We start from the raw sequence: 11,756 nt of genomic DNA, 5'->3' as shown, positions 1-11,756 counted from the left end.
TGAATTGCATTTTAAGATATCTGAAAATTAAGGTATCTCAAAAAAGTTCATTCGGCTTGACATAATACACCTGCCTTTTTGCAATTATTATGCTTAACTATCCCTAAGACAACATTTCAGATTTTCAGTTTTATTGGTTTGCAGGTTAGCACTTTATCATTGGCCCACCTCATCCTGTTTCACTTTGGTGTAAGTCACAGAAATAAAGGTTTCTTTATTTTAACCTGCACAGTTTCTGTAAAGTAGGTGCATCATTTTACTATGCTTCAAAACACTAATACTGGTGAATAATTACACTTTATTTAAATTAAGAGACACATACAGATTAAAAGTGTATTTTGTAGCCAAAAACTCAAATTATGCAATGGGTTTACAAACGATCAAGTAAAAATATATTTAGCTGCTTTAAGAACTTGAAGAAAAATGACAGTTGTATGAGAAGACAGACAATTAAAGCCTAAAAGGATGACTACAGAGGTCCAGTCTACATCTTAACCTCTCTAATCCACACAGATACTGGACTCGGCATCAAATTTGAGGTTACTGGGTGATTTTTCAAGCAACTTAAAAAGGAGTAAAAATTACAAAAAGAATAAACATTGCATAAAGTTAACATACCAACTAAACAGCGTTGTCATCCTGTTGTAGTGAAATATTCCTACATCAAATATCAACAGACAGCATCTAAATCCTTTTTAACCAGCATATTACAGTCTTAGTAAGATGTTACTAATTTCACTGGTAAAATATTTTGTGCATTTCAGTTTTGAGAAGAAAATATTTGTAACTCATTATTTGATACTGTCATTTTTTAATTAGCAATATATATTTTTTTTAGATTAATACATCCAAGTCCATTGTATCATAAATCAGAATTTATTAATATTTGGTCAGGGCTCAATAAACAATGTTTGTTTTCTGTAGATAATTAACTTAAAACACACTAAAAAAAAATCTCTGATCAAGTTTCATTTTTGTTTCTTTCTCCACAGTCATGGGCCTAATTCTATGGAATGGATGTGTAAGAGGTGAGCAAAAAATGTTTCTAAGCTAGTCTTCTAATTTTACAGAATCCAGAATGCTTTGTGCCTCCTTGTACTCCTCCCAGTCTGTCAAATCTCCTTCATTTTCCTGCAATAGAAACAAAAGGGTTGAAAATAAAAGCTGTAGGTATCCACAGGAGACAATTAGACTCGATTATATCATACTTTGGCTTTAGTGTATTTTGTGTATGTTTTAAAGTCCCTGGGTAAAGAAAACAAAGGATAATATTGTGTTTGTGTGTGGTCACGGTTTCATGGGATGTACTTGGTTAGGAATGGGACATTCAAAGCTGTGAAAGGGCTGTGTGATGGCTGAACAGCTGAAATGTCTCATTTTTGATTCATTCAAGGTTGGTGTTATTCTAAATTTTTATGATTTGCCAAGTTTTATTTGTATATATAATGTAATATATATAATATGTTTAATAGCCATTTGGCTGTAAATAAGGGAATTTTTCCCCACTACATAATTTTATAATTTTAGGATGTAGGATTAATTTCTCAAGACCACACTTATGCTAGCATCATGTAAATCCTAAAAACTGATTCAGCCTTATAAATGTAGATACTTACTAGAAACTGTACTAGTTCAGCATGTGCCACTGCCAAGCGACGCTGGCAGTCAGGTATCATCATTTTGGATTCCTGAAGAACCTCAACCTAGAAAAAAAATGGAAAATTGAATATGAGTTTGGGTACACAAATGAATATCTTTAAGTTAACTCAATGAAAGTTTACGTAAAAAGTTTCAAATGTCACTCATTCTTAATTATTTACCCTCACCCTACTTAAATAAACACAATATTGAGATATAATGTAAATGTAAAGCACAGACAGTTCTTCAACATGAATGGTACTGCATAAACCTAAACCAATTTCTTTTTGCTTTGTTATTAAATACAACTTTTATAATGTTTATTTAAGCACAGTAAGTATTTCTTCTGATATTTCTAGTCATATGTTGAAAAATAAGCAAAGTTTAATTTTTAAAATGTTACAAAATTTTCAGGAAATAAAACCTTAAGTGGAGTCAAAGACATACTAGCTGCTCTAATTGACCAAGAAAGGCTGAAATTTAAGTAATCAACACAGACCTCAGCCTCAACATTTGCAGCGTACCACCCAATGCCTACAGTGCATCCGGAAAGTATTCACAGCGCATCACTTTTTCCACATTTTGTTATGTTACAGCCTTATTCCAAAATGGATTAAATTAATTTTTTCCCTCAGAATTCTACACACAACACCCCATAATGACAACGTGAAAAAAGGTTTACTTGAGGTTAGAAATTTATTAAAAATAAAAAAAACTGAGAAATCACATGTACATAAGTATTCACAGCCTTTGCTCAATACTTTGTCGATGCACCTTTGGCAGCAATTACAGCCTCAAGTCTTTTTGAATATGATGCCACAAGCTTGGCACACATATCCTTGGCCAGTTTTGCCCATTCCTCTTTGCAGCATCTCTCAAGATCCATTAGGTTGGATGGGAAGCGTCGGTGCACAGCCATTTTAAGATCTCTCCAGAGATGTTCAATCGGATTCAAGTCTGGGCTCTGGCTGGGCAACTCAAGGACATTCACAGAGTTGTCCTGAAGCCACTCCTTTGATATCTTGGCTGTGTACTTACGGTCATTGTCCTGCTGAAAGATGAACCGTCGCCCCAGTCAAGAGCGCTCTGGAGCAGGTTTTTATCCAGGATGTCTCTGTACATTGCTGCAGTCATCTTTAACTTTATCCTGACAAGTCTCCCAGTTCCTGCCACTGAAAAACATCCCCACAGTATGATGCTGCCACCACCATGCTTCACGGTAGGGATGGCATTGGCCTGGTGATGAGCGGTGCCTGGTTTCCTCCAAATGTGACGCCTGGCATTCACACCAAAGAGTTCAATCTTTGTCTCATCAGACCAGAGAATTTTGTTTCTCATGGTCCGAGAGTCCTTCAGGTGCCTTTTGGCAAACTCCAGGTGGGCTGCCATCAGCCTTTTACTAAGGAGTGGCTTCCGTCTGGACACTCTACCATATAGGCCTGATTGGTGGATTGCTGCAGAGATGGTTGCCCTTCTGGAAGGTTCTCCTCTCTCCACAGAGGACCTCTGACAGAGTGACCATCGGGTTCTTGGTCACCTCCCTGACTAAGGCCCTCCTCCCCCAATTACTCAGTTTAGATAGCTGGCCAGCTCTAGGAAGAGTCCTGGTGGTTTCGAACTTCTTCCACTTACAGATGATGGAGGCCACTGTGCTCATTGGGACCTTCAAAACAGCAAAAATATTTCTGTAACCCAGATTTGTGCCTCGAGACAATCCTGTCTTGGAGGTCTACAGACAATTCCTTTGACTTCATGCTTGGTTTGTGCTCTGACATGAACTGTCACCTGTGGGACCTTATATAGACAGATTTACCACAGATGGACTACAGTTAAACTGCAGAAACATCTCAAGGATGATCAGGGGAAGCAGGATGCACCTGAGCTCAATTTTGAGCTTCATGGCAAAGGCTGTGAATACTTATGTACATGTGCTTTCTCAGTTTTTTTATTTTTAATACATTTGCAAAAACCTCAAGTAAACTTTTTCACGTTGTCATTATGGGGTGTTGTGTGTAGAATTCTGAGGAAAAAAAAAGAATTTAATCCATTTTGGAATAAGGCTGTAACATAAAAGGTGGAAAAAGTGATGCGCTGTGAATACTTTCTGGATGCACTGAATATCTCTATTATATGCCATTTGGTGTGGGATTCTTAAAAGCAGTGTTACGTATGGTGATGTGCTATATTTTGGTATGACAGAAACTTCGAAACCAGACAGACACAAGGACAGAGACACAGGCATTCATTGTTTTATTAGGGTATATTTAGCACAAATAGAATGACCCAAACATTTTGAGCAATGGTCCACTAAAACCAAGGTGGTTGAATTTTTTAACATACCCCTCATGAACAACAATGCACTTGTTAAAACATTCATGAAGCTTGCCTATGCCTTACATATTTTTTCTTGATTGGATAGCTTCTATTTTACAAACCCCATTTCCGAAAAAGTTAAGACACTTTCTAAAAATGCAATAAAACTCAAATCTGTAATTTAGTAATTAAATTGAACCTTTACTTAACAGGCAAAAGGACAAAGAAAAAAGTTTCAGTATTTTCACTGATAAACTTAATTCTATTTGTTAAACATAAATTTTGAAGTTGATATGTGCAACACACTCCAAAAAAGTTGGGACAGAGGCAAAGTTAAGATTGTAAAGATTACACAAGTAACATTCTGTAAGGTTCTTCAGTTGGCAGCTTAACTGGTAACAGGTATAGGCATCAATTTTGGGTATAAAAGGAGCACCCACCAAAGGCTGTCTTTTCAAGCAAAGATGGGTCGTGGCATACCAATTCGTGCTAAACTTCGTGAGAGAATCATCTGTCAACCGTCCTAAAAATACCCCTAATTAAACATGTTAAATGTGTCACATATGCAGAAGGCAAATATCACATGTTAAAAAAAAAAAATATTTATTGAAAGGAAAAAAATTTGTGTAACATCCAATTATACATTGCCATTCAAAGACATCAATGTACTAGTGGTAAAACTTAATGGTATGTTGTCGCAGGTGCTGTGTGCACTCTTGGTTCTTCGGATTACAATGATATTGTCAGAGTTGATGCAAGTCTGAAAGAACATTTCACATATGTTAATGATAATATGAATTGCAAAACATGCATTTGAAGTAAACATTGTGTCACACTCCATCAAAGGAAGGTGAAAAGGACTGCCCTTCAAAGAGCTGATAAAGAGTCACAGGAGATGCAGACTCAAAAAAGCTTGAATCAACAAATCTACCTAACACCACCATTAGAAGCAAGACACGGCTGCCCAACAACCACCTTTTGACTTGATGTCTAAATTAATAACTAAAGGAAGTTAATATTACTCTCTAACTTGAAAGGTAAGCATACCATGCCAGAATATAACTGTATATATAACTGCATTTTAAAACATAGTGTCCAATGCTCATCTACATGCTGCTGTTATACCACATAGTGAAATGAGTCAGAATGACAGATACTGTAGCAGACAGAGGCACTTCTGAAACGCTTGGCGCACAGTAGCTGCAGTGGACTGTGTGCATCTCTCAGTCTCCTCTGTCATAGCACATAAAGTATAAACTAATCATTAAGCTTCAGTTACCTTATAGAACTGACCTCTTGAATGGGTAACAGCAATTTCAACTTTTGTTTGTCTCAGCATCAAGTCTTCTGTTCAGTTTTTTTTGCTCTCTCCCTAAAACACCGGTGCTAGTTTAAAGTGCATGGACTGCAGGAATTGGGGGCAGGTGGTTCACAAAGAAGCCCTGTGGGCATAGCCTGTCTTTCCTGAATTTCCCTGAAGGGATGAATAAAGTATTTACCTTTTTTTGTAGTGTTAGATTTCACCATTATTCACTATAAATTTTTTAACAAGTTGTCCACATATGGCTGACACCACAAGCTTAAATCACATCCAATACTGATGCACCATCATGTTAAATTACACAAACAAGGCTACAAAGTGTAAATATAGAAAAACATGGTGTAGACAGTGAATCTACCAAAAATGTTTTTTTTTTCAAGGTAATTTTTGTATAAGTAAAACACTGAATATAAGATTTAATGCAATACTGAAACTGCATTTCTTATAATGCTCAATGGTACAAGTTTCTCTTGCATACAAATTTTTTTTCTAATCCTGCTCTGTATCACATTTACAGAGACTGTCAAAGCAATACAGGGTTTTGTAATGTCTCATCTCATATACAAAGGCAGGTAGGTTATTCTACAGATTACAGGACCTTTGGCTGGCTTTCTCTGTTTGATTACCTATCCTCTCACATATCGGGTTCATTTGTACCCTCTAATTTAAATTAACATTGTAATGTTTCATAACGTAACAGGAAAGTCTAAAGACAAGCATCACAAAGAAATCAAAATGCAATAAGGGAATGAGAAACCATCTTTAAATAATACAGCATGAAAGACATACAGGTTTTTGAAAAGAAAAAATGTTATGTATGCACATTTTTTTCAGTATATGCCCCCTAAAAATATAAACATACACATACTAACTATATGATCTTGAATATCTGAAAGAAACCTACGCATGTAAAGCCATTTTCCCCTATAGGCCTATAATATGAGTAATAAAGAAATGCTAGGTACAGATAATATTGCAACCAGATAATTACTACATGAAAAATGTTATTGAGTTATTGATCATACTGTGAGCTCACTGCAGGAGACTCTGTCTAAAAACAAAAGTCTATACAAATGGAAGGCAGAGATCAGCAGGTTCATATTCTCGATGCTTATCATGCATAAAAAGTTATTACTCAACCTTGCACAATACATTAGACCAAATATTATTCTCACCTACCGCAGAGAATGGAATTACAAATCACCCCAGCCAAGAAGGCAAGATCTTAACAAGTTCAATAAGACAAAAAAACTGAGGTTCTTGTCTTATTTAACTACTGCAGTTTCAAAAAAAAAAAAAAAAAAAACAGAATGAGTATCCATCTAAGAAATCCATCCATAAATAATGTGTATAAAGAAAGAAAGAAAAGAAAATTATTGTAAGGAGCAGGGATTATTGTTGATCATAAATAAAACTGAATTTTACAATCAACTTTTAATCTTTAAAGTATACAACATGAATACAATGTGGTAGCTTCCTCCTACTAAGTGTTAAGAAAAAATATTATTTCAAAGTGTCAAGGTCCATTTACACAGAATATAAATCAGAAACTAGAAAGCATGAGTAATGTCTCAATATTACATTACAGAACAAATTTACAAAATACATAATTATAACAATTGTATTTTTTGTTACATTTTTTTCCATATATACTGTTTATTGTGGAGATACGGTGTCACAGTGGTAGTGTGACTGCCTTGCAGTAAAGAGCGCTGCATTGTAGTAACTTTAGAAGCTGGAAAAAGAGCTAACACAACAATCCTTCACATACTTAGTTTACACAAGTCCATTTAAGCTGCTGTAGCACGGTTTTTTGTTCTCAAGTCTTTTTATTTTATAATTTACAACATAACAGTATTGGGAGGAATTAATATTCATATGCAAGCAATACTTCACTCTGTGGGTGAAGAGATTTTACAGTGGAGTTTGGTGTGCTTACATATGCTATTACTATAGACCGATTACTGTATATTAAATTATTTACGTTAACTTTGATTAAATGGGGTTTGATCTTTGAAACACTAAAAAGATAATAATGTGTAAATATAAATGCAACAGATTTAATTATTCTCGCAGTGGTTCTCAAGCAGCTTCGATTAAGCTTGGGACAAAAACCTTAGCTACAGCTATCCTTAGAATTCTCAGAATGACGTCTGAATAATAACACTGGCAACTATGCATCATCAAATTTTAATATTTTAAATTGAGTAATTAAACTAAGTTGACACATCTTATGTCAATACTTTAAATTGATTATATATATATATATATATATATATATATATATATATATATATATATATATATATATATATATATATATATATATATATATATATATTTATTTATTTGTGTGTATTACCTGTGGCACTCTTTACCTGTTAGTAACAAAGTTCTTGTAAAAAGAAAAAAAAAATGTAAAAAGCTAATGATTCCTTCAATTGTGGACTGTATTAGTTATTAATTCACTTTAACATTAATAATTCTTAAATGAAAATCTATGCTTCATTAAAAGAAATCAGTTCCACATTTTTAGGAGTTAATGCTCGCCCAAATGTATTAAAATGTTCCAGTGACACTCCTCACAAAAAGATGTATGTCATTTGTCTATTTTCTGAGTGAATTTTGCAGCCATTTTTTTCCTCCTTTAATGCATGGATTTTGCTCCAGATACCTATTACTTTAAATACCTCAAACACTGAACTACAAATTTTGAGTATGTACGTCTGGAGCTTACTTTCTTAGATTTGTCCCTGTTTCTTTCATGAAATCCCATTATTTTAGAATTCCAGTGAAATCCAGTGTCTTTGAAGTGTTGTTTTCAAGGTGTCTCCCAAAACTTATTATAGGTCTACAATGGCTTTTGGTTGTGGGCACAGAACAGGACTGAAGTAATGTCTTAACTGAAGACTGAATCCTAGTCACTCTCACACCATTCAAAATATGTGCAATAAAAGCTTTCATTGTGTTCATCATATATTAGTACTTGTACTGATGGCCAGAATAATAACATAAAGCTAGTGTTTGTGATTTGTTTTTAGCAATTACATAACTATTGGCACCTCTGTGATTCTGCGCTGCTGTTTACATATTGGATATTGCATAATTAGAGATCTTTGCCTCATGCTTCAAGGTGGTATTACTCAACAAACAGCAAAAAAGTTTGGCAATTTTTTTTTAATATACATACAAAGCAGCTAATTCTGTCATTGTTGTAGACAAGCTGCAGGTACAGAAATAATAACTTATGGTGTCTTTTTTTCACAAAAACATGTTAAATGTGTTAGTGACACAGCCAGTGTGGAGACACCACCTTTTCCCTGCATCTGTGGGGTACTCCTTTAATTACAGACTCTAAAGTTTCCCCCATACAAGTAAGTGTGACTGAACACATGAGGGATATTCTGTGCAAGGATGATTCCTTTCTTATACTCAGTGCTGCTGTGGCAGGCCCCGGCTAGCCGTGACCCTGAAATGGACAAGCTAGAAGAGACAAGGTAGAAAATGAATCGATGGTTGGATGGACAATGGTAACCACAAGCTTTATATTCTGATTTTGTTCTCTTGTCTAGGCTTGCATGGGATTTTAGAAGTCGGTTATCCATCTTGCTATCTTTGTTAAAAACCTTAATACAGCTGTTAAGATGCCCACAATTCAGCACTGACTTGTCTCAACTTCTTGCTCGAATAGTATACACAAATCATTTATTGTTATTTCTGAATCATGGTGGGATACACATTGAAAGAGCAGCAGCATTATCCCACTTTATTAAATTATGGTTGATTTTAAATGAGATAAGTGATTTCCACAATTTAGTGCTCAACTTGTAGCCCTAAACAATTACAAATTGAGGGAAAATCGTCTGTATTATTGTGCCTACGCTAAATATTTTCCAACAATATAGAAATGTATTTATGGCGAGCAAGCAATAGAACACATGAATTTGAAAATGTCAAGTAGCATATACAGAGAATAAGGGAACAGAAAGTTAAAATGTTATACAGTACATTTTCAGCAATAATATATACTAAAGTACTATATAAAAAAACTGTACTTTCTGCACTTAGGCAAATTTCAACTATCTAGGTACAATCTGATTTTTCTTGCTTCAGGGGCTCATTGTTAATGTTTCAACCAATGTCAAAGTTATTTATTGCCGTTAATAAAAAAGAGAACGACCAACAAAACATAAAACCCACCATTTGTGAAAACATAATTTAAAGTTTAATAAACCAAACTATTGTATAAGTACGGAAGTCCCAGTTCTCCCATTACACTGTTCTCCTGCTAGTGTGTGTATAGCCAGTCACTGATAAATGTCTAGAACTGTTGGTAAAATTCCTATTTCCCCTTCCACATCATTTTACTGTGTGAAAATACAAACATTCTGTGAATAAATATTCACAAGGAAAAATGAATTCTTCTGAATGATGTAAAAAAATATTTTAAAATTTTTATGAGCTCAATAATTGATAAACAATAATCCAAATTGGTCTTAGACTTTTCGGCTCTTCCCTGTCTTTTGCAAACCTCAAGTCCGCAATCTTAAGTTTCATCTTTGACAGTAACCTCTCTTTTGAGAAATAGGTTAATTCTGTAGTCAAGGGTTGCTTTTTCCAGTTTCATCTATTAGGTGAGATCAAGCCTTTTTTATCTTCTAGGGATCTCGAGAAAACTACTAATGATTTTATCTTTTCTCACCTTGATTACTGCAACTTGCTGTATTCTGGGATTAGCAAATCCCCGATATGCAGGTTACAGTTGGTCTAGAATGCTGCCAACTCGCTTCCTGGTTGGGGTAAGAAAGTACGATTCTGTTTCTCCAATATTAGCTTCTTTACACTGGCTGCCTGTCAGTTTTCGAATTGATTTTAAAATCTTGTTGCTAGTTTTTAAATCTTTACATGGGCTTGCTCCTGCCTATTTATCTGAATTGTGTGCTTTACACCAGCCATCCAGATTGCTCAGACCTTCTGGCCAATTGTCTCTTGTTGGCCCTTGTACCAAGTGTAAAACTAAGGGGGACAGAGCGTTTGCAGCTGCTGCTCCTTACCTGTGGAACTCTTTACCTCGTCACAAAGGAGTCATCTACAACTGAACTGTTCAAAACGATATTAAAGACTCATTTATATTCACTTGCATTCCGTGACATTCAGTAATACTGATGGTTTCCTCATTGTGATTACTTAATGTCTAGTATAATAATAATACATTATTACATTATATAACCTTCAAAATTAGATTATGCTCAGGAGTGCCTGGAGGATTCAGAGTGTGGAGAAACTCTAGAGACAGCGTGTCTATTAATTTGTGGATTTTTCTGTGAGTATTTGGCGGCAGTGTCACGAAGTTGTTTCCGCAAGATCGTGTTAGCTGCAGAGCTCAGCTCGGAGCGAAATGAAGCGAATGAAATGAGGTGAATGGGAGGGGAGGTGATGACACGACTCCCCCACCCGCCTTAACTCTCAATCCCTCCACAAACACAGTCTCTCGGATCTCAACTCTCCTTTATATAAATCAGTAAAGGAGACAGGACTAAACACTAAGGAAAAAGAATGGCAAGACCGCATCAGCTGCGGAGCTCAGTGGAGCTCAGCTCAGAGCAAAATGAAGTGAATGAAATGACGTGATTGTGAGGGGAGATGATGACGTGACTCCCCCACCCGCCTTAACTGTCCATCCCTCCACAAACACAGTCTCTCGGCATGAAATTTGCCTGCGAATATTTAGTGGCAGCGTGTCTATGAACTTAATTTAAACTTAAGCTTTACACCTTGCTTTCCTATTGATATATCTTCAAATGCTTGTTCAGATTCAGAGGGTTGTTCCTTTCTTACTGCATCAATAAACAGCTCATCTTCCCCTTTATCTGAGACATCACACACTGCATGCACGAGTTTACCTTTCCCAGTCCTGCAAAGTCAGTTCACGTGAGCCGCTCGGAGTACATGCATCGAAGCTTCTCAGCTGTGCTTGTGCTATCTCGTGCGAACGGCTTTATTTAATGTTAGTTCAGACCCGGCACTTAAGTTTCTCTCGCACTTTTGCTGAGTTTGTGCCAAACACTAGTCTATCCCTAACCATCTCATCTTCGTATGCATAAGCACATTCTTTCACCCGCGAATATTTTGCGGCAGCGTGTCTATTGGATAGCTGCTGACGGACGGCCTTATATGGGCAGGCACTCAATTACATGGGAGGCGCGACAATGAGGGACGCAACTCCGCCTCACACGGCGACTGAGCTGCAGGCTATGGCCGTATATATGTATGTAAGTAGGTTCCAGTTATAACCATTACGAGTAGAATTTCGAAATGTAACCTGCCTAACTTTTGTAAGTAAGCTGTAAGGAATGAGCCTGCCAAATTTCAGCCTTCTCCCTACACGGGAAGTTGGAGAATTAGTGATGAGTCAGTCAGTCAGTGAGGGCTTTGCCTTTTATTAGTATAGGTTTTATTTATGTTCATATATATTATTTCTATT

General features: G+C 35.9%; 1 protein-coding gene across 1 annotated transcript in view; it reads right to left on the bottom strand.

The window, feature by feature from the left end:
* Positions 1–278: 278 nt before the first annotated feature.
* tbca (tubulin cofactor a) overlaps positions 279–11,756 on the bottom strand; it is a 59,725-nt gene continuing 48,247 nt past the window's right edge. Inside the window, exons 3-4 of the mRNA XM_039758393.1 lie at positions 1,617–1,703; positions 279–1,131 (exon numbers count right to left, since the gene is read on the bottom strand). Of these exons, the coding sequence (XP_039614327.1) occupies positions 1,051–1,131; positions 1,617–1,703 (168 nt within the window). The 3' untranslated portion in view covers positions 279–1,050. The remainder of the gene's footprint in view (positions 1,132–1,616; positions 1,704–11,756) is intronic.

Source organism: Polypterus senegalus, chromosome 7 (genome assembly GCF_016835505.1).
Source record: "Polypterus senegalus isolate Bchr_013 chromosome 7, ASM1683550v1, whole genome shotgun sequence".
In the NCBI taxonomy this organism is placed as follows: Eukaryota; Metazoa; Chordata; class Cladistia; order Polypteriformes; family Polypteridae; genus Polypterus; species Polypterus senegalus.
Note: the sequence above shows the minus strand (reverse complement) of the source record. Positions and strands in the feature narration are given on the sequence as shown.